The sequence below is a fragment of the Oncorhynchus tshawytscha genome, linkage group LG02 (genome assembly GCF_018296145.1).
Source record: "Oncorhynchus tshawytscha isolate Ot180627B linkage group LG02, Otsh_v2.0, whole genome shotgun sequence".
Lineage (NCBI taxonomy): Eukaryota > Metazoa > Chordata > Actinopteri > Salmoniformes > Salmonidae > Oncorhynchus > Oncorhynchus tshawytscha.
This window is the reverse complement of record NC_056430.1, coordinates 28,322,173-28,344,009: the sequence shown is the minus strand read 5'-3', so window position 1 is coordinate 28,344,009 and position 21,837 is coordinate 28,322,173. Positions and strand designations below refer to the sequence as shown.

The following is a 21,837-nucleotide window of genomic DNA, read 5'->3' as shown; positions in this document are numbered from 1 at the left end:
CCAATGTGTTATTGGTATCCACTGCTGCCTAATCCTACCCAAAGAGGAACCTATAGTTGCAATAGAGCAGAGAGAGAAGGGGGAGATATGCCATTATGTGAGTTATGGAGGAAGACTGTGGGTGGTCAAGCTGCACAGGTCAGTGTGCAGGGCACAGCTGATGCTGCCTGTGGTCAGATGGGTCAAAGTTACTGCTGCTCTCCATCTAATCTAATGACCAAAGGCCCAGAGGGTCAATACCAGCCATGGTCTAATTACCACTGCAATGGGTGAAATGGTTACACACACAGGGACCATGGATTGTTCTGCAATAGTTAGGCCTACACATAATTTGAAGACTTTCTCCTGACATAATTGGCATTTTTGCAGGGGTATTTTAATTTGAAATAGCCTACCAAATGAAATCTGAATATAATAAGATTATTAGAACTTATTGTTTTAGTCATTGTGTTTCCATCTGTCTCAGTGAGAGCTTGGAGAAAATAAATGTGTATATGTGGGATTATCCCTCGTCTTGATACGGTGCTCTTATAGGCCGAATAGTTACGTACTGTTAGTGCTGACTTCTGTTGACAAGGAAGTGACACAATGGCACAGAGTATTCCATAGGCATAGGCCATGACTCTGCATACATCCTCACATTGACATCAACATTAGAGGACTATGTGATGTATTTAGTAAACAGTGTAGCCCATTCAAATGACAGGTTTATAAGCTAGGCGCGAAGGCTCATGAGATGAATGTGGGAAAGTATGTGAGGGGTACAAGATGTGTTTCCCTAATAAAGGCAAAGCTGTAACACAGGATAGTTATAGGCCTACTTTATAAAATATTTATTAAGGGTAGGCCTATAAGTAGTTTATACGCGTTTAATGATTCGTTTATAGATAGTATTAAAATCTGTTAAACAGTAACACATTGGTTGAAATTGGTGCTTGTCATGTAGCCTTGTTGCCTATGTTATATAAGCTATGTTGGTACTGTAGCAAATTTTATGGATAGCCCTGACCGGGACTCAAGGTCGCTAGGTGTTGGGTTAAAGTATTTAGGGAAAAAATCTATTCAAGTCATTGATGGAGTTCTGAATTATACTTCAGTGGAATCTGTTGTTTTTTGCTGACATCATCTGGTTGAAATGAGAACTGCACTAGAGACCACGCTGTTCCTAGTGTATGAATTCAAATTATTGATAGAAAGACTCCGAACCTGGAAATCATTGTCGAACGGAGGTAACTGAACTCTTCACTGTACTTCCTGCTCCAATGGGAACCCGACTGTTTGTGACAGTCGGGTTCTCATTTTACGTACACGAAAGCGTTTTGCAACTTTAACACACTCCCCTACTGTCAGCTTGCGCGTCATTTGCCCTGTGCTCAGCTGACACAACGCGGTTTATTATGCTTTTGGGAGCAAGAGTAGGCTTGTGTGTATTTCACCAAAGACTCGCTTCAGGATCCAAGTATTTACTGCCGATTGTTTATCATCATCGCAACATGTCTTCGACCGGAACAACACAATTGAAACGCCCGATTTCACTACTGGGATCGATGGCGTTTGGGGAGCGTGCTGACGCGGAGACAAGCACAAACATGGTGAAAGCCTACTTGGAGCGCGGCCACAATGATTTGGACACTGCCTTCATGTACACAGACGGACAGGCAGAAACTATCATTGGGGGAATGAATCTACCCAAAACGGGTAACGAACACAGCTTTAATAGCCTACTGTCTAGTATACTAACATTGTAAACAAAAGTAACATTATAAATCAAATCAAATCAAATTTTATTTGTCACATACACATGGTTAGCAGATGTTAATGCGAGTGTAGCGAAATGCTTGTGCTTCTAGTTCCGACAATGCAGTAATAACGAACAAGTAATCTAACTAACAATTCCAAAAAACTACTGTCTTATACACAGTGTAAGGGGATAAAGAATATGTACATAAGGATATATGAATGAGTGATGGTACAGAGCAGCATAGGCAAGATACAGTAGATGATATCGAGTACAGTATATACATATGAGATGAGTATGTAAACCAAGTGGCATAGTTAAAGTGGCTAGTGATACATGTATTACATAAGGATGCAGTCGATGATATAGAGTACAGTATCTACGTATGCATATGAGATGAATAATGTAGGGTAAGTAACATTATATAAGGTAGCATTGTTTAAAGTGGCTAGTGATATATTTACATCATTTCCCATCAATTCCCATTATTAAAGTGGCTGGAGTAGAGTCAGTGTCATTGACAGTGTGTTGGCAGTAGCCACTCAATGTTAGTGGTGGCTGTTTAACAGTCTGATGGCCTTGAGATAGAAGCTGTTTTTCAGTCTCTCGGTCCCAGCTTTGATGCACCTGTACTGACCTCGCCTTCTGGATGACAGCGGGGTGAACAGGCAGTGGCTCGGGTGGTTGATGTCCTTGATGATCTTTATGGCCTTCCTGTAGCATCGGGTGGTGTAGGTGTCCTGGAGGGCAGGTAGTTTGCCCCCGGTGATGCGTTGTGCAGACCTCACTACCCTCTGGAGAGCCTTACGGTTGAGGGCGGTGCAGTTGCCATTCCAGGCGGTGATACAGCCCGCCAGGATGCTCTCGATTGTGCATCTGTAGAAGTTTGTGAGTGCTTTTGGTGTCAAGCCGAATTTCTTCAGCCTCCTGAGGTTGAAGAGGCGCTGCTGCGCCTTCCTCACGATGCTGTCTGTGTGAGTGGACCAATTCAGTTTGTCTGTGATGTGTATGCCGAGGAACTTAAAACTTGCTACCCTCTCCACTACTGTTCCATCGATGTGGATGGGGGGGTGTTCCCTCTGCTGTTTCCTGAAGTCCACAATCAACTCCTTAGTTTTGTTGACGTTGAGTGTGAGGTTATTTTCCTGACACCACACTCCGAGGGCCCTCACCTCCTCCCTGTAGGCCGTCTTGTTGTTGTTGGTAATCAAGCCTACCACTGTTGTGTCGTCCGCAAACTTGATGATTGAGTTGGAGGCGTGCGTGGCCACGCAGTCGTGGGTGAACAGGGAGTACAGGAGAGGGCTCAGAACACACCCTTGTGGGGCCCCAGTGTTGAGGATCAGCGGGGAGGAGATGTTGTTGCCTACCCTCACCACCTGGGGGCGGCCAGTCAGGAAGTCCAGTACCCAGTTGCACAGGGTGGGGTCGAGACCCAGGGTCTCGAGCTTGATGACGAGCTTGGAGGGTACTATGGTGTTGAATATAATCTGAGTATGCTATGTTGTACCACTGCTGCAAGTGTTTTTATTTCACCAGATTCCATGCATACTAGTAGTAACTGTAGTTACATCGGTGAGTGCATTAAGAGTTCAATCATACTGGTGCATAAAGTGTGCCCAGATAACAAACTGCAATGTAACAAACCACTGCTACATTACCAGTATGACTTCTTACACATGTTCTATGATCCGATTGGATCTTATCAGCCATGTGTGTGTTTATTGCCTGTATCTACAGTGAACATTGCCACCAAAGCCAACCCCTGGGAAGGAAAGACCCTGAAACCAGAGAGTGTGCGTTCTCAGCTGGACACTTCTCTGAAGAGACTGCGTACACAGTGTGTGGACCTCTTCTACCTCCATGCTCCAGACCATCAGAACCCCATCCAGGACACACTGCAGGCCTGCCATGAGCTCTACAAAGAGGTACTGATCCGGAGGGCAACTCTCCTCACACCCACCCCGTAATACAGGCACCTGAAGCATATTTCACACCACCTGGCTCTTTTGTAGACATGGAATTTATTGCTATATTGGTTTTCAGGGGAAATTTAAGGAGCTTGGCTTATCAAACTATGCTGCATGGGAAGTGGCTGAAATCTTTACCATCTGCCGACACAACAACTGGATTCTTCCCACTGTTTATCAGGTAACACACAGGAAGTCTGCATCTGTCACATACCACACTGCCTTCATTCAAAATACATAATATTATTAAATAGTAACTTCTAAATGCTGTTTATCCTTTTCTTTTTTGACACCACACTACATAAAGCAAGTTTTGTCTAATCATGATTATTGTCCAGTCATGTGCTCCAGTGCTGTAAGAAAATACCTAGTTAAGCTGCAGCTAGCCCTAACAGAGTGGCACATCTTGCTCGTCATTGTAATCAGAGGGATGATATATATACTATGCATACCAGTCTCTCTTGGCTAAGAGTCTAGGAGACTGACTGCATGACTTCTTTTCATAAGAAATGTGTTGAAAATCCAAAATTGTTTGCATAGTCAACTTACACACACACTTACCCCACCAGACACACCACCAGGGGTCTTTTCACAGTCCCCAAATTCAAAAAAGCGTAGTATTGTAGAGCCATTATTGCATGGAACTTCGTTCCATCTCATATTGCTCAAATAAACAGCAAACCTGGTTTCAAAAAACAGATAAAGCAACACCTCTCCCCTATTTGACCTAGATAGTTTGTATGTATTGATATGTAGGCTACGTGTGCCTTAAAAAAAAGTAGTTCTATCCTTGAGCTGTTCTTGTCTATTAATGTTCTGAATTATGTCATGTTTCATGTGGACACCAGGAAGAGTAGCTGCTGATTTTGCAACAGCTAATGTGGATCCTAATAAAATACCAAATAACTGTGCCTTTCTGTAGGGAATGTACAATGCCACCACACGACAGGTGGAGACAGAACTGCTACCATGTCTGAGATACTACAGCATCAGATTCTATGCATACAACCCTCTAGCAGGTACTGTGCATCTAAACTCAGCAACAACGAAAAAGAAACGTCCCCTTTTCAGGACTCATTGTAAAGGGTTTAAACACTGTTTCCCATGCTTGTTCTATGAACCATAAACAATGAATGAACATGCACCTGTGGAAGACACTAACAGCTTACAGACTGTAGGCAATTAAGGTCACACTTATGAAAACTTAGAACACTAAAAAGAGGCCTTTCTACTGACTCTGAAAAAAAACAAAAGAAAGATGCCCAGGGTCCCTGCTCATCTGCTTGAATGTGCCTTAGGCATGCTGCAAGGAGGCATGAGGACTGCAGATGTGGCCATGGCAATAAATTGCAATGTCCATACTGTGAGATGCCTAAGACAGGGCTACAGGACGGACCGTTGATCGTCGTCGCAGTGGCAGACCACGTGTAACCCCTGCACAGGATCGGTACAGCTGAACATCACATCTGCGGGACAGGTACAGGATGGCAACAACTGCCCGAGTTACACCAGGAACGCACAATCCCTCCATCAGTGCTCAGACTGTCCACAATAGGCTGAGAGGCTGAACTGAGGGCTTGTAGACCTGTTGTAAGGCAGGTCCTCACCGGCAACACCGTCACCTATGGGCACAAACCCAACATTGCTGGACCAGAGACTGGCAAAAAGTGCTCTTCACTGACGAGTCACGGTTTTGTCTCACCAGGGGTGATGGTCGGATTTGCGTTTGTCGTCGAAGGAATGAGCGTTACACCGAGGCCTGTACTCTGGAGTGGTGGATTGGCGGTGGAGGGTCCATCATGGTTTGGTGCGGTGTGTCACAGCATCATCGAACTGAGCTTGTTGTCATTGCATGCAATCTCAACGCTGTGCGTTACAGGGAAGACATCCTTCTCCCTCATGTGGTACCATTCCTGCAGGCTCATCCTGACATGACCCCCCAGCATGACAATGCCACCAGCCATACTGCTCATTCTGTGTGTGATTTCCTGTAAGACAGGAATGTCAGTGTTCTGCCATGGCCAGCGAAGAGCCCGGATCCCATTGAGCACATCTGGGACCTGTTGGATCGGAGGGTGAGGGCTAGGGCCATTCCCCCCAGAAATGCCTGGGAACTTGCAGGTGGAAGAGTGGGGTAACATCTCACAGCAAGAACTGGCAAATCTGGTGCAGTCCATGAGATGCACAGCAGTACTTAATGTAGCTGGTGGCCACACCAGATACTGACTGTTACTTTTGATTTTGACCCCCCCCATTTGTTCAGGGACACATTATTCCATTTCTGTTACATCTGTGGAACTTGTTCAATTTATGTCTGTTGTTGAATCTTATGTTCATACAAATATTTACACGTTAAGTTTGCTGAAAATAAACGCAGTTGACAGTGTGAGGACGTTTCTTTTTTTGCTGAGTTTATAACACCTCTAAAATGAAAAGATTTTGAGGATCATAAAAAATCTCAATGTCTAGTGTGAGAACATGGTTTAACATTCACTCTGTTCTTCTATGGAACCAGGGGGCCTTCTCACAGGGAAGTACCATTATCAGGACAAAGAAGGTTCTCAGCCTTCAGGACGTTTCTTTGGTAACAACTGGGCTGGTGCTTACAGAGATAGGTGAGAACAGAATAAAATGGTATTAATAAACTAGTATGGTCACAGTAGTTACATTAACATGATTTGTCCAGGTTAACTTTACACTAGATACAATTAAACATTACATTTGGATGATTTGTGTTGTGTGTCAGGTACTGGAAGGAGAGCCACTTCCAGGCGATAGACCTGGTTCAGAAGGCCATGGAGACAGCGTATGGCTCAAACAAACCCTCCATGACATCTGCTGCTCTACGCTGGATGTACCACCACTCCCACCTCAAGGTAACTGACCACATTCAATAATGAACAGGGACAACTCACTATCAGCTATTCAGACCCTTTTCCAGTAATCAGATCAGCTCTTTTGCCAGAATAGGGCTGCCTGTAATAAGTCAATGATTACAAATCTTTTTTTTTCTTCTTTACAATGTGAAAAGGAACATTTCACTCAATGACAGCAGTACTATTTAAACAATCTTCATAAGTTGAATGAAAAAGTGGTATGTAGTGTTAATTGATGGGTCCTCTTATACCTGGGCTTTGTCTCCACTGTTCCAGGGTGATTTGGGAGATGGTGTAATCATTGGGATGTCCAGTATGGAGCAGCTAGATCAAAACCTTTCTGCCTCTGAGGATGGGCCTCTGGATGAGCGTGTGGTGGAGGCATTCAAACATGCCTGGGACCTGGTGGCCCACGAGTGCCCCAATTACTTCCGCTAGATGGCTCCTCAACAACCCTGGCTAGTCTAGAGCCCACATCTGACTATATCCACTGACTGTTGCCTTTTTACCAAATGTGCCGTATACAGTTAGCTAATTAACATGTACAGTGAGATGTAGGTTTTTATAAATAAGTCAGTTTGGTTATCAGATTGATGCTTTAGCGAAATTACAAAAAAAGTGCAGATTATGATTTTGGTCCTATTATATCACTTAATGTAAATTCAATGAATTGAGGGTAGTTGTGTTCAGGAAACTTTTTCTGGTGGCTGTCTTGACTTTAATAAACTGTGGAGCAATTGGGACTGTATTTTTTCCCCTTAATGATATCTGCCACGGCGTTGCGATTTTACAGCCTAGCTTAAAGATATACTTCGCATTAACAATTCCAACTTTCTTTTGTGGGATGTTTTATAGGACACAACCCAGCATACTGTAAGTTTGTACTGTTGTATTTGAGTGGACCCAAAAAAATGTATATACACAATTCCATGGGTAACATTGCAATTAGGAAACACTTTAAAGTAGTTTGTTTTGACCTAAAAAAAGGCACAGTATTAAAAACAAGTCTGAGAAGTCCATTGCTCTATCCAGATTCATTCCCTTCTTCCTCATCGTTCTCCTGCATGGCCTCTTCCTCAGCTAGCTTCTCAAAGTCGCTCGTTTCAGAGTTCCACATGCACTGGATCTGCACTCTGAATTCAGCCATCTCAATCCCAAAGAGTTTCTATGTTATGGAACATAAGTTCATTTGATTAGATAAGACATTTATGGGACCATCTAGCAACTGGACTTGCAAAATGTCTCAGGCCTATCAGGTGTAGACTGGGGGACGCTTTAGAACTCACCAGAATACGGGCCTGTTCAGGGGTTAGTGTGTCTCCATCTTTGCACACTTCATGGTCTTTCAGTAGCGTCACCACTCCTACGACAAAACAATGGGGGTTAAGCCAACTATTGCAACATGTATTCCTTCTCCTTGGGAATGAATCAAAAGAAAACCTTGGTTTAGATCAGAAGTTTATCAGAAGCATAAAAAAAATCATTTGAAACGAACAAAACAGGTCACTAGATGGAGGTTAGGGACATCCTTTCATTACAGACTTAGGAAAGCGTTCTCACCTTTCTTGAGTGCTGTGGGGAGTCCCAACTGTCTCAGCTGTGGCTCCATGGAGTGAGGGAACTGTTCCAGGGGTCCTTCATCAAGTGTTAAGGCCATCCCTGCCTTGTTTCCTGCTCGTGCAAAATCCATCTCTTTGAACTGGCTGAAATACCTGAAGAACATTTATCAAGAGAAAAACTTATGAAACTACCAGAGGACAAGGAATCAGCCTCAGCAATGGATTGTTGCAAAAAGGACTCAAGCTAATGACTACATCTTTAATGGAAATGCAAAATATTGATCTACTTACTCTTGTACCTCTTCTTTGGTTTTATTTGTGAATAACACACCCACTTCTCCTCTCAGAAACCTGCTGACCTACAAAATAAGCAGGCCGACATTAATTGAACCCCTTGCAGTGTCATTGTGCAATTTGACCCTCACTTTATCACAGATTTGACATACCTTGTGCAAATTGTCTTTGTACTCGCTTGTTGATCCTTTACCTATAGCGATCATCATCACTTTGTTTTTTCCAAAAAAGAATCTGAAAGTGAAGAAAAACCTTAGTCAAACTGGCTAGTCAGCTACATGTATTTATACACGTAACACGTAGGTGTCTGACAATTTGATTTGTCTTAATAATGAGAACCAGGCTGCATAGACTAGTGTGTTGAGTGTTCTTACCGACTGTGTTTCCAGGCTGTCCTGATGTCTTTCAATTTGTTGTTCCTCATGTTTGCCACAGAGAAGATGAACAGGTGCTTGTACATATCCACACATTTCCGCAACTATAAGGCCACAGACAGATACAGACTATTAGTCAAAGAGTTTTAGCTGGATATCATTGTCAGACAGGAAACAACAAGCTAACTAGGATTGAACGGTCAGAAATAGTTACCTCTTCTATTAAGTTCTGTTTTGTTTCCAGACCCTTCTTGGCTGTTTTTGTTAGTGAAACTGAGAAGTGAAAAGGGCACACAATAAGGGTTAATACCTACAGGACAACAAAAAATGTTCAGCAATAGCTATATTTGCAAACATAACCTGCTTGCTATTAGCTTATGGTGCTAGATGGTTAGAGTATGTGGCTAGCTAGCTAGCGGGCTCCTCTTTCACCTCTTGATGCAATACATCCCCTGCAAATGCTATAGTAGTGAATTGCTACCTCAAGTAATGCATTAATCCAAACTATACTTAATATACTCTTCATCTACTGGATGAATCTGACATAAAAACCTACTTTTCTTGTCCCTCTTTGACTTTGGCATGGTTATCGCGTTGTAGAACAAGACCTAGGGAGGAAAAGGACTCCACGTGTTTCTGTCTACTGAATATAGCTGTCCAAAATATGCCTGACAATAATTCACGATTCACTTGCATTTTATGAGATCATTTTCTGTCGCATCATTGAATTTAAATGAGATATTGAGTTTGATAATAGGAATACATTATTTAACCATCTGTATTAAACGTGTAGGAAAATGTGCTTTACAGACATGTCTCATTTCCCCCAGCAGATGGAACCCTGCAAACATAAGAGTGCACAAATAAGTGTATTAACAAGGCAATCATAATAAAGCCATTAGAACAGTATTGTGTGACAGAAATAATGATTTCCTTCTTTATTCTATGGAGTTTTCTGTTGAGTGTCAATCATGTAGCTACATCTTTGCATAATTAACGTGCTGCAATAACAGCAAAATTGACAGCAGTGTCCCTTGAGTGAGATGTCTGTGGCATGTGCATCTCTGAAATGTGATTATGTAGGATAGTTAATCAAAGTCTACTGCTTTAACAAAAAAATGGATACAGTGATAGAACCATCTATGTGGGTGTTGCCTGCCCGGTTTGTGTAATAATTCTCTATGCCAGATGAGTTTATGTGTTACGTTATCTGTGAACCTGAAGTGAGAAATGCAGTAGCAAGAGGTGAAATCCCACATAGACAAATTACAGCCATATCCACAAAGCGTCTCAGGGTAGGAGTGCTGATCCAGGTCAGGACCAGTTTTTCACTTTTAGATCATAATGAATATGAATATATGGACAGATCCTATATTACACCTAAGTGCGAATGTTGTTCATTTACTATAGCTCAGCATGCAACAGCACAGTCCCCTCCAAGCTTATCACCAAGCTCACAACTCTGGAACTGAAAACCTCCCTCTGCAATTGCATATTGGACATCCTGACGGGCCGCCCCCAGTTGGTGAGGGTAGGCAACAACACATCCGCCATGCTGACCTCAACACAGGGGCCACTTAGAGGAGCGTGCTCAGTTCCCTCCTGTTCTCCCTGTTCACCCATGACTGTTCACTGCTCACGACTCCAACACAATCATTAAGTTTGCTGATGACATGATGGTGATAGGCCTGATCACCGGCGACGATGACACAGTCTATAGGGAAGGGGTCAGTGACCTGGTAGTGTGGTGCCAAGACAACAACCTCACCCTTAACGTCAGCAAGACAAAGAAGCTGATCGTGGACTACAGAGAGCCGAGCAAACCCCCATCCACATCGATGGGCTGTGTGACTCATCACATACGCTGCTGCTACTGTTTATTATCTACTGTATCCTGTTGTCATTTTACCCCTTACTGTATGCACATATCTACCTCAATTATCTCGTACCCCTGCGCATCGACTTGGTACAGGTACCCTGTGTATATACTCAAGTTATTGTTACTCCTTGTGTATTTATTCCTTGTGTTATTATCTTTCTATTATTTTTCTATTTTTCTCTCTGCGTTGTTGGGAAGCATATCACTGTTAGTCTACACTTGTTGGCTACGAAGCATGTGGCAAATAAAAATAGATTTCATAATAATGTATTAGCATTTGTGGTACAAATCACATTCAAGTTATGGGACCGATATTAGAATTTTTTGTGCATCATGTCAAAATCATCTGAAAGTATCTAAATTGATTGTGAAGATCAAAAAAGTCACTTAAAGATGTTTTGAGCATGATGTGTGAAAAATGTTGTTCTCAGTCCCATGATTTGAATGGGATATGTGCCACAAATACTAAAACATTAGCATGTGAAAACAGTGCCAGCGTGGATTGCTGTCATACCTTGTGCATAGACTGCTTAAAGGGTAAGGAAATCAAATTGGTAATTTGAGTGAAATATCCCTTATTTTTTTTACTTTTATGTCTTATAATAACGTTTTGGTGCTTGAGTAGGCTACCAGTCCAGACAAAAGATAAAATGTTTTTAGAAGATCCAGATGTCAGCTTTCTGTTTTACTCAGATTATTCAATGTTCAGTTGTAATCATCATTATACTGTGAAAAGATTAATAAAGGCTGCTGTCTTTGTCTCACACATATATTTGGCAGACTTTGACCCTCTATAGATGGGAATCATGTTCAAGGGAAGCTTTAAAATATCACAATGCATTCCCTCTCCGTCATGTATTGTTCTTTCACACAAGGGGAAATAGTATATGATGGGTGTAGTAAGTTATAGATTCCTTCTATATAAAAATACATGTAAAATCAAAATCAAATAAAATTGTATTTGTCACGCTTCGTAAAACAACAGGGATAGACTAACAGTGAAATGCTTACTTACGGGTCCTTTTCCAACAATGAAGAGTTAAAGATACAAAATATAAAATATAAATAGTGACACTAGGAAGAAATCCACAGTGAATAACGAATAACAATAACGAGTAAGAATAAAATGGTTATAAACAGGGAGTACTACAGTGGTACCGAGTCGATATGCAGGGGTACGAGGTAATTAAGGTAGCTATGTGCATATAGCTAGGGGTAAAGTGACTAGGCAACAGTTTTATTTGTGTTTTTTTTATTTTACCTTTATTTAACTAGGCAAGTCAGTTAAGAACAAATTCTTATTTTCAATGATGGCCTAGGAACAGTGGGTTAACTGCCTTGTTCAGGGGCAGAATGACAGATTTTTAACTTGTCAGCTTGGGGATTCAATCTTGCAACCTTTCGGTTACTAGTCCAACACTTTAACCGCCCAACGCTCTAACCGTCTAACACTCTAACCACTAGTCTACCTGCCGCCCATAATGGTATACAGTATAGATGATAAACAGCTGTAGCAGCACATGTGGTGAGTGTTAATGTGTGTGTGTGAGTGTGTGTGTCTGCATATCCAAGACCTGGCATTTGGGGTGTAGTGATATACCCAATGGGCTTGACGGTTCTCTTCTCATCACTCATCTTGAAAAAACGTATACCAAAAACTTGGAAATCAATCAATCTGCCATGATTAACACAAACGATAAATTCATTTATGTATTATTTAAAAGGAAATAGCATGGGCAACTGAGAAAAACAAATTGGTACAATTTAAGGCCAAGTGGGGGTATGATATTTGGGTTATGATATTTATGCATCTGTAACTTTCTCACTCATCATTATTCACGATTCATTCAGCACAATCCATAATCATGGTAGCATCCACATTAATTAGAAACATTAATTTCTTATTGACAATAAAAATGACTCCAAAATACGATACATTTTTATTTATTTTTAAACTTTTTATTTCACCTTTATTTAACCAGGTAGGCTAGTTGAGAACAAGTTCTCATTTGCAACTGCGACCTGGCCAAGATAAAGCATAGCAGTGTGAACAGACAACACAGAGTTACACATGTAGTAAACAATTAACAAGTTAATAACACAGTAGAAAAAAAGAGAGTCTATATACATTGTGTGCAAAAGGCATGAGGAGGTAGGCGAATAATTACAATTTTGCAGATTAACACTGGAGTGATAAAGGATCAGATGGTCATGTACAGGTAGAGATATTGGTGTGCAAAAGAGCAGAAAAGTAAATAAATAAAAACAGTATGGGGATGAGGTAGGTAAAAATGGGTGGGCTATTTCCCGATACTCTATGTACAGCTGCAGCGATCGGTTAGCTGCTCAGATAGCAGATGTTTGAAGTTGGTGAGGGAGATAAAAGTCTCCAACTTCAGCGATTTTTGCAATTTGTTCCAGTCACAGGCAGCAGAGAACTGGAACGAAAGGCGGCCAAATGAGGTGTTGGCTTTAGGGATGATCAGTGAGATACACCTGCTGGAGCGCGTGCTACGGGTGGGTGTTGCCATCGTGACCAGTGAACTGAGATAAGGCGGAGCTTTACCTAGCATGGACTTGTAGATGACCTGGAGCCAGTGGGTATGGTGACGAATATGTAGCGAGGGCCAGCCGACTAGAGAATACAGGTCGCAGTGGTGGGTGGTATAAGGTGCTTTAGTGACAAAACGGATGGCACTGTGATAAACTGCATCCAGTTTGCTGAGTAGAGAGTTGGAAGCTATTTTTTAGATGACATCGCCGAAGTCGAGGATCGGTAGGATAGTCAGTTTTACTAGGGTAAGTTTGGCGGTGTGAGTGAAGGAGGCTTTGTTGCGGAATGGAAAGCCGACTCTAGATTTGATTTTGGATTGGAGATGTTTGATATGAGTCTGGAAGGAGAGTTTACAGTCTAGCCAGACACCTAGGTACTTATAGATGTCCACATATTCAAGGTCGGAACCATCCAGGGTGGTGATGCTAGTCAGGCGTGCGGGTGCAGGCAGCGAACGGTTGAAAAGCATGCATTTGGTTTTACTAGCGTTTAAGAGCAATTTCTTTTGGCCACCAAATTATCTGAAACACTACCAGTGAATTTTCCCAATAATTTTGGTCCACTAAAATGGGGGGCTATGTATAAAAATGTTGTACACTTTAAACGGTTCACTCAATATGGATGAAAATAGCCTCAAATTAAAGCTGACAGTCTGCACTTTAACCTCATAATCATTGTACCACTTCAAATCCAAAGTGCTGGAGTACAGAGCCAAAACAACAACAAAAATGGTCACTGTCCCAATACTTTTGGAGCTCATTGTATTTAACAGCCTTGCATAGCAGTCTTATGGCTTGAGGGTAGAAGCTGTTCAGTCCTGTTGGTTCCAGACTTGGTGCACTGGTATCGCTTGCCATGGGGTTGCAGAGAGAACAGTCTATGGCTTGGGTGGTTGGAGTCTTTGAACATTTTTGGGCCTTCCTCTGACCACCTGGTATAGAGGTCCTGGACGGCAATGAGCTCGACCCCAGTGATGTACTAGCGCCTTACGGTCAGGTGGAATGCAGTTGCTGTACCAAGCAGTAATGCAGCCAGTCAAGTTAATGGTGCAGCAGTATAACTTTTTGAGGATCTGAGGGCCCATGCCAAATCTTTAGTCCACAATCAGCTCCTTTGTCTTGCTGGTGTTGAGAGAGAGGTTGTTGTCCTGGCACCACACTGCCAGGTCTCTGACCTCCTCCCTATAGGCTGCCTCATCGTTGTCAGTGATCAGTCCTACCACTGTCATGTCGTCAGAAAACTTGATGTGTTGGAGTTGTGCATGGCCACGCAGTCATGGGTAAACAGGGAGTACAGGAGGGGAGTAAGCACACACCCATGAGGTGCCCCCATGTTGATGGTCAGCGTGGAGGATGTTTTGTTGCCCACACTCTACACCTGGCGGTGGCCCGTCAGGGCATCCAAGATCCAGTTGCAGAGGGAGGTGTTCAGTCACAGGGTCCTGAGTTTGGTGATGAGCTTACAGGGGACTATGGTGTTGAATGCTGAGCTACAGTCAATCAACAGAATTCTTACATAGGTATTCTTATTGTTCAGGTGGGTGAGGGCAGTGTGGAGTGCATTAGAGATCTGTTGCGGTGGTATGCGAATTGGAGTGGATCTAGGGTGTCTGGGATGATTGTGTTGATCTGAGCCATGACCAGCCTTTCAAAGCATTTCATTGCTATTGATGTGAGTGCTATGGGGCGATAGTCATTTAGGCAGGTTACCTTGGCATTCTTGGGCATGGGGACTATGGTGGTCTGCTTGAAAAAAGTTGATATTACAGACCAGGTCAGGGATAGGTTGAAAATGTCAGTGAAGACACTTGCCAGCTGGCCAGTGCATGCTCTGAGTACACTTCCTGGTACTCTGTCTGCAAATATTAGAGTCCTGGTATACGGTCTGCGAATATTAACCTGTTTAATTAAAGGTCTTACTCACATTGTCTATGGAAAGCAGATCACACAGTCATCCGGAACAGCTAGTGCTCTCAAATACACCAAACTTTATGGATTTGATCATTTGATGGCCATCTATCACGCTGTCATCTGTTTTTAAAGTGATATTGTTTTGCTTCATTTTAAGGTTGAACAATTTGTGTTTTGTGCAGAGGTTGACTGGGTGCTCTGAAGCCCCAAATGCAGAAATTTGAGGGAAAATACAGTTCCCCAAGATGTAACGAAGGACAAATTATCCCTAGAATTAGACTAGGCTACCTTGAACAAAAACGGTAGCCTAGTCTAATTCTATTGATAATTTGTCCATCATTACATTTTAGGGAACTGTATTTTCCCTAATTTTCTGCACTTCGGGCTTTATGATATATTTTTGTACTGTAAGCGCGTGAGTTTGTTTTTGCTCGTGAGGGGGCGTAACAGAGAATGGGAGGGGCGATGCATACGTTGCCCAGTTGAGCAGCTTGAAACATGATCCAGCGGCGCCTCGACGAGGCAGGGCTATAGACTAGAAGCATAGTGTTATCACACCGCTGTACCAGAGTTCGGAGAGATACCTGAATAGGAGCGAAGAGAAAGAGTAGTGTAGAGAGAATGGGAAAGGGAGTAACTGGGAGCATTCAGCATCTGACAAATCAAAGGCACGGTGTCTCATATTCCTGCGTATAGCAGAGGAGGATGGAGCGTTGCCGGTTGAGCGGATAAGATGATCTGTTTCTGGATACCATTGTGTTTTTCTTCGCACCAATAGGAACATGTGTTTTCTGGAGGTTTGAGGAAAGCGATGGTTGCGTCACCTTCAACTGCGCTGTCAATCTCATTTCAAAAAGCCACATCATAAGAAACTCCGTGGGGAACTGGCCTTTTGGAGGATATGCAGAAATAGGATCGGCTTGGTTGTTAAATTATTTTAGCAAACCAAGCATTAAAACCAGCGGTTATCAGTTTTATGTATACCAGTATGATGAACTCTTTTTTTGATACTACGCCGGCTGCTATGATCGATACAGTTCATGTCAATCGTATGTCCACTTCTGGGTCGGGCGCGGTAACCAGTGCTCTGCGAAATGATTTGGGGTCCAATATCCATGTACTGAAGACTCTGAACCTGCGGTTTCGCTGTTTTCTTGCTAAGGTTCATGAACTAGAGCGGAGAAACAAATTATTAGAGAACCAACTGCAGCAAGCCTTGGAGCAACAACGATACCAAGTATACACACGTGAAGTAGCTGTCCAAACCGACTCTACCGAATCCCGACTACCTGGTACCATTTGGAGTTTCACGCACGTGAGGAGACACGGCGAGCGCTATGAGACTCTCCAGGGGCCCGGTGTGTCCTGGAATCACCCGGACGGTGTTGGGGTCCAAATCGATACCATCACACCAGAAATAAGAGCTCTGTATAATGTTTTGGCTAAAGTCAAGCGAGAGAGAGACGAATACAGGAGAAGGTAAGTACCTACAAACTACTGCATTCAGACAGTGACATCAGTGCGCATTTCCCATTGCAGCAGTTTTAGGCCTGACTGGAGCAGCAGCATCAGTCTACACTTTATTGCTGCATTTCATTCTAATTGGATGGTAAAAATATATGCTGATTATTTGTCACCAGATAGGAATGAATGAAATGCGTCATTGGTAGCTTAATATAAAGAAACTGCAACTCTGATTCATTGCATATTTTGGTAGCCAAGCAGCAAGGCTATTGTAACGCTTGCCAAAACCATGCGATTGCGCGATACCCTCTAGACTTAAGTTTAGTTTTAACTCCAGTCAGATTTGTTCACTTTTTACATAATTGTTTAATTTTCACTCTACTAGGTCGGCAGGCGTTTTCCCCAACCCAGTACTAACACACCCGTTTGAAATAATGAACTAATCATCCTCCATGATTGGCTGAATCAGGTTTGTTACTGCTGGGCTGGAACAAAACCTTGCACTCTGTACCTCCCTGAGACCAAAGTTAGGTACCCGAGAGCCGTCATTCATCTGTTCCTGCTGGGTGTTTTGTTGTTTGACACTGTGTCAAGTATAGGCTGGTTACATTCAATCCTATGGAATAGTAGAGATGAACCATTGTTTGAAACCTTCACTGACCAGTGACCAATGAGCAGTTATGTGGCTTCTAGGCCCGAAGGTGTTGTTATCATGGTGGGATGATAGAAATAAGAAAGAATATAGCTAAAAGGTGCCAGAGATTATACAATACAGGTTGTTTGCAGTGTCTCACGTTGGTACAGTAATACATGTATCGAGGATGCTGAAACTAGAGGGTATGTCCGATGGAAAATGGTGGGAAAAATCAAATTTTATTGGTCGCATACACATATTTAGCAGATGTTATTGCGGATGTAGCGAAATGCTTGTGTTCCTAGCTCCAACAGTGCAGTTGTATATAACAATACACGACAATACACACAAATATAAAAGAATGGAATTAAGAAATATATAAATATTAGATTGAGCAATGTCGGTGTGGCATTGACTAAAATACAGTAGAATAGAATACATATATACATATGAGATGAGTAAAGCAGAACGTAAACATTATTCAAGTGGCCAGTGATTCCAAGTCGATGTATATAGGGCAGCAGCCTCTATGGTGTAGGGTTGTGTAAATTGGTGGAAGCCGGCTAGTGATGGCTATTTAACAGTCTGATGACCTTGAGATAGCAGCTGTTTTTCAGTCTCTCGGTCCCAGCTTTGATGCACCTGTACTGACCTCGCCTTCTGGATGATAGCGGGTGAACAGGCCGTGGCTCTGGTGGTTGATGTCCTTGATGATCTTTTTGACCGTCCTGGAGGGCAAGGTAGTTTGGCCAGACCACACCACCCTCTGGAGAGCCCTGCGGTTGCGGGCAGTGCAGTTGCCGTACCAGGCGGTGATATAGCCTGACAGGGTGCTCTCAATTGTGCATTTGTAAAAGTTTGTGAGGGTTTTAGGAGCCAAGCCAAATTTCCTCAGCCTCCTGAGATTGAACAGCGCCTTCTTCACCACACTGCCTGTGTGGGTGGACCATTTTGAGATTGTCAGTGATGTGTACACCAAGGACCTTGAAGCTGTCCACCTTCTCCACTGCTGTCCCGTCGATGTGGATAGGGGCGTGCTCCCTCTGCTGTTTCCTGAAGTCCACGATCAGCTTCTTTGTTTTGTTGATGTTGAGTGAGAGGTTATTTTCCTGGCACCACTCTCCCAGGGCCCTCGCCTCCTCCCTGTAGGCTGTCTCGTCATTGTTGGTAATCAGGCCTACTGTTGTGTCATCTGCAAACTTGATGATTGAGTTGGAGGCGTGCATGGCCACGCAGTCATGGGTGAACAGGGAGTGTAGGAGGGGACTGAGCATGTACCCTTGTGGGGCCCCTGTGTTGAGGATTAGCAAAGTGGAGGTGTTGTTTCTTACCTTCACCACTTGGGGGTGGCCCATCATGAAGTCTAGGACCCAGTTGCACAGGGTGGGGATCAGACCCAGGGCCCCAAGCTTAATGATGAGCTTGGAGGGTACTATGGTGTTGAATGCTGAGCTATAGTCAATGAACAGCATTCTTACATACAAGTATTCCTCTTGTCCAGATGGGATAGGGCATACAGCGATTGCATCGTCTGTGGATCTATTGGGGTTGTAAGCAAATTGAAGTGAGTCTAGGGTGTCAGGTAAGGTAGAGGTGATATGATCCTTAACTAAACTTTCAAGCACTTCATGATGACAGAAGTGAGTGCTACTGGACTATTGCTATTTACTTCAGTTACCTTTGCTTTCTTGGGTATTGGAACAATGGTGGACATCTTGAAGTAAGTGGGGACAGCAGACTGGGGTAGGGAGAGATTGAATATGTCCGTAAACACTCCAGACAGCTGGTCTGTGCATGCTCTGAGGACGCGGCTAGGGATGCCGTCTGGGCCAGCAGCCTTGTGAGGGTTAGCACACTTAAATGTATTACTCATGTCGGCCATGGAGAAGGAGAGCCCGCAGTCCTTGGTAGCGGGCCGTGTCGGTGGTATTGTGTTCTCCTCAAAACGGACAAAGGTGTTTAGCTTGTCCCGAAGCAAGATGCCGGTGTCCACAACGTGGCTGGTTTTCCCTTTGTAGTCTATGATTGTCTGTAGAACCTACCACATAAATAAGAATTTGTTGCCTAGTTAAATAGAAAAAATATTTTAAAAACATATGCTTCGTGTCTGAGCCATTGAATTGTGACTCCAATTTGTCTCTGTACTGACATACATTTTGCCTGTCTGATTGCCTTTCGGAGGGAATAACTACACTGTTTGTATTAGGCCATATTCCCAGTCACTTTGCCATGGTTATATGTGGTGGTTTGCACATTCAGTTTTGCGTGAATGCTGGCATCTATCTACTGTTTCTGGTTTGGGTAGGTTAATAGTCACAGTGGGCACAACATCTCCTATACACTTCCTGATGAACTCAGTCACCGTATCCGTGTATTCGTAAATGTTATTCTCAGAGGCTACCTGGAACATATCTCAGTCCGCATGATCAAAATAATCTTGAAGCATGGATTCCGATTGGTCAGACCAGTGTTGCATAGACCTTAGCACGGGTATTTCCTGTTTGAGTTTCTGTCTATAGGAAGGGAGAAGCAAAATGGAGTTGTGGTCAGATTTGCCAAAGGGAAGGTGGGGCAGGGCCTTGTAGGCTTTTTGAAAAGTTGAGTAGCAGTGGTCCAATGTTTTTCCAGAGTGAGTACTACATTCAATGTGTTGGTAGAACTTTGGTAGCATTTTCTTCAACTTTGTACTGCATTTGAATTTCACACTGTCATTGCAATTTCAAACCTGATTACACTGTGTCACGCCCTGGTCAAAGTATTTTGTGTTTATTTTTATGTATTTGGTCAGGCCAGGGTGTGGCATGGGGTTTTTGTAATTGTGGTGTGTTTGTCTTGGGGTTTTGGTGGTGGTATTGGGATTGTAGCTTAGTGGGTTGTCTAGCAAGGTCTATGGCTGTCTGGAGTGGTTCTCAATCAGAGCCAGGTGCTTATCGTTGTCTCTGATTGGGAACCATATTTAGGCAGCCATATTCTTTGAGTTTGTCGTGGGTGATTGTCCTTAGTGTCCTATGTGTACTCGTTGTTAGCTTGCACCAGATAGGCTGTTTCGGTTTCGTTTATTGTTTTTTTGTAAGTTCGTGTTTCTTTGGTATATTAAACATGGATCGCAATCGACACGCTGCAGTTTGGTCCGACTCTCTTTCATCACCACTAGAAAACCGTTACAGAATCACCCACCACCAACGGACCAAGCGGCGTGTCAACAGGCAGGAGCAGCCGAAAAAGGAGATGCTCACCAAGGATTTCTGGTCATGGGAGGAGATCTTCGACGGGAGAGGACCCTGGGCTAAACCAGGGGAGTGTAGCCGCCCAAAGGAGCAACAGGAGAAGAGGCAACAGAGGCAGCAGGAGCAGCAGCAGCTACAGTGGGAGAGGTTGCACCACCTGGAGTTATGGACATGGGAGGAGGAATTGGACGGTAAAGGACCCTGGAATGAGCCTGGAGATTATTGTCGCCCCAAAGCCGAGCTGGAGGCAGCAAAAGCAGAGAGGCGGCATTATGAGGAGCTAGCACGGCAGAGCGGATGGAAGCCCGAGAGTCAGCCCCAAAAATTTCTTGGGGGGCTTACAGGGAGTATGGCTATGCCAGGTAGGAGACCTGCGCAAACTCCCTGTGCTTACCGGGGGCTGGAGAGACCGGGCAGGCACCGTGTTATGCTGTGGAGCGCACGGTGTCTCCAGTGCGGGTGCACAGCCCGGTTCGGTATATTCCAGCTCCGCGTATCGGCCGGGCTAGATTGAGCGTCGAGCCAAATGCCATGAAGCCGGCTCTACGCATCTGGTCCCCAGTGCGTCTCCTTGGGCCGGCTTACATGGCACCAGCCTTGCGCTCGGTGTCTCCGGTTCGCCTGCATAGCCCAGTGCAGGCTATTCCACCTCGCCGCACTGGCAGGGCAACCGGGAGCATTCAACCAGGTAAGGTTGGGCAGGCTCGGTGCTCAAGAGCCCCAGTGCGCCTGCACGGTCCGGTCTATCCAGTACCACCTCCACACCCCAGCCCTCCGGTAGCAGCTCCCCGCACCAGGCTTCCTGTGCGTGTCCTCGATCCAGTACCACCAGTTCCAGCACCACGCACCAGGCCTTCAGTGTGCCTCGCCTGTTCAGCGCAGCCAGCGCTTTTCTCCTCTCCTGCGCTGCTGGAGTCTCCCGCCTGTTTAGCGCAGCCAGAGCCTTCCTCCTCTACAGCGCTGCCGGAGCCTCCCGCCTGTTTAGCGCAGCCAGAGCCTTTCTCCTCTCCTGCGCTGCCGGAGTCTCCCGCCTGTTTAGCGCAGCCAGAGCCTTCCTCCGACACAGCGCTGCAGGAGTCTCCCGCCTGTTCAGCGCAGCCAGAGCTGCCAGTCTGCATGAAGCAGCCAGAGCTGTCAGTCTGCATGGAGCAGTCAGAGCTGTCAGTCTGCATGGAGCAGCCAGAGCTGTCAGTCTGCATGAAGCAGCCAGTCTACATGGAGCAGCCAGAGCTGTCAGTCTACATGAAGCAGCCCGAGCTGCCAGTCTGCATGAAGCAGCCAGTCTACATGGAGCAGCCAGAGCTGTCAGTCCGCATGGAGCAGCCAGAGCTGTCAGTCCGCATGGAGCAGCCAGAGCT

The 21,837-nt window shown here is 44.2% G+C and overlaps 3 protein-coding genes across 4 annotated transcripts in view; 2 read left to right on the top strand and 1 right to left on the bottom strand.

Annotated features, from left to right (window-relative positions):
* The first annotated feature begins 1,339 nt into the window (after window positions 1-1,339).
* Window positions 1,340-7,325, top strand: akr7a3 (aldo-keto reductase family 7, member A3 (aflatoxin aldehyde reductase)). The gene is made up of 7 exons (XM_024378999.2): window positions 1,340-1,698; window positions 3,479-3,666; window positions 3,785-3,889; window positions 4,631-4,727; window positions 6,224-6,323; window positions 6,455-6,584; window positions 6,861-7,325. Exons 1-7 carry the CDS (start codon window positions 1,398-1,400, stop codon window positions 7,020-7,022), a joined length of 1,083 nt encoding a protein of 360 aa, XP_024234767.1. The 5' UTR covers window positions 1,340-1,397; the 3' UTR covers window positions 7,023-7,325.
* A 128-nt stretch (window positions 7,326-7,453) lies between these two features.
* LOC112218316 (mRNA turnover protein 4 homolog) lies at window positions 7,454-9,482 on the bottom strand. Its single transcript, XM_024379013.2, has 8 exons — window positions 9,368-9,482; window positions 9,026-9,084; window positions 8,812-8,915; window positions 8,590-8,671; window positions 8,435-8,502; window positions 8,145-8,296; window positions 7,871-7,947; window positions 7,454-7,749 (listed from the first exon to the last, which is right to left on the bottom strand). The coding sequence occupies exons 1-8, from the start codon at window positions 9,393-9,395 to the stop codon at window positions 7,609-7,611; spliced, it is 711 nt and encodes a 236-aa protein (XP_024234781.1). The 5' UTR covers window positions 9,396-9,482; the 3' UTR covers window positions 7,454-7,608.
* Window positions 9,483-15,612: 6,130 nt separating this feature from the next.
* iffo2b (intermediate filament family orphan 2b) overlaps window positions 15,613-21,837 on the top strand; it is a 43,400-nt gene continuing 37,175 nt past the window's right edge. The window contains exon 1 of one of the 2 annotated variants that reach the window (XM_024379026.2): window positions 15,613-16,633. In XM_024379026.2, coding sequence (XP_024234794.1) covers window positions 16,131-16,633 — 503 coding nt within the window. In that variant the 5' untranslated portion in view covers window positions 15,613-16,130. The remainder of the gene's footprint in view (window positions 16,634-21,837) is intronic. The other variant, XM_024379035.2, reaches the window with a different exon arrangement.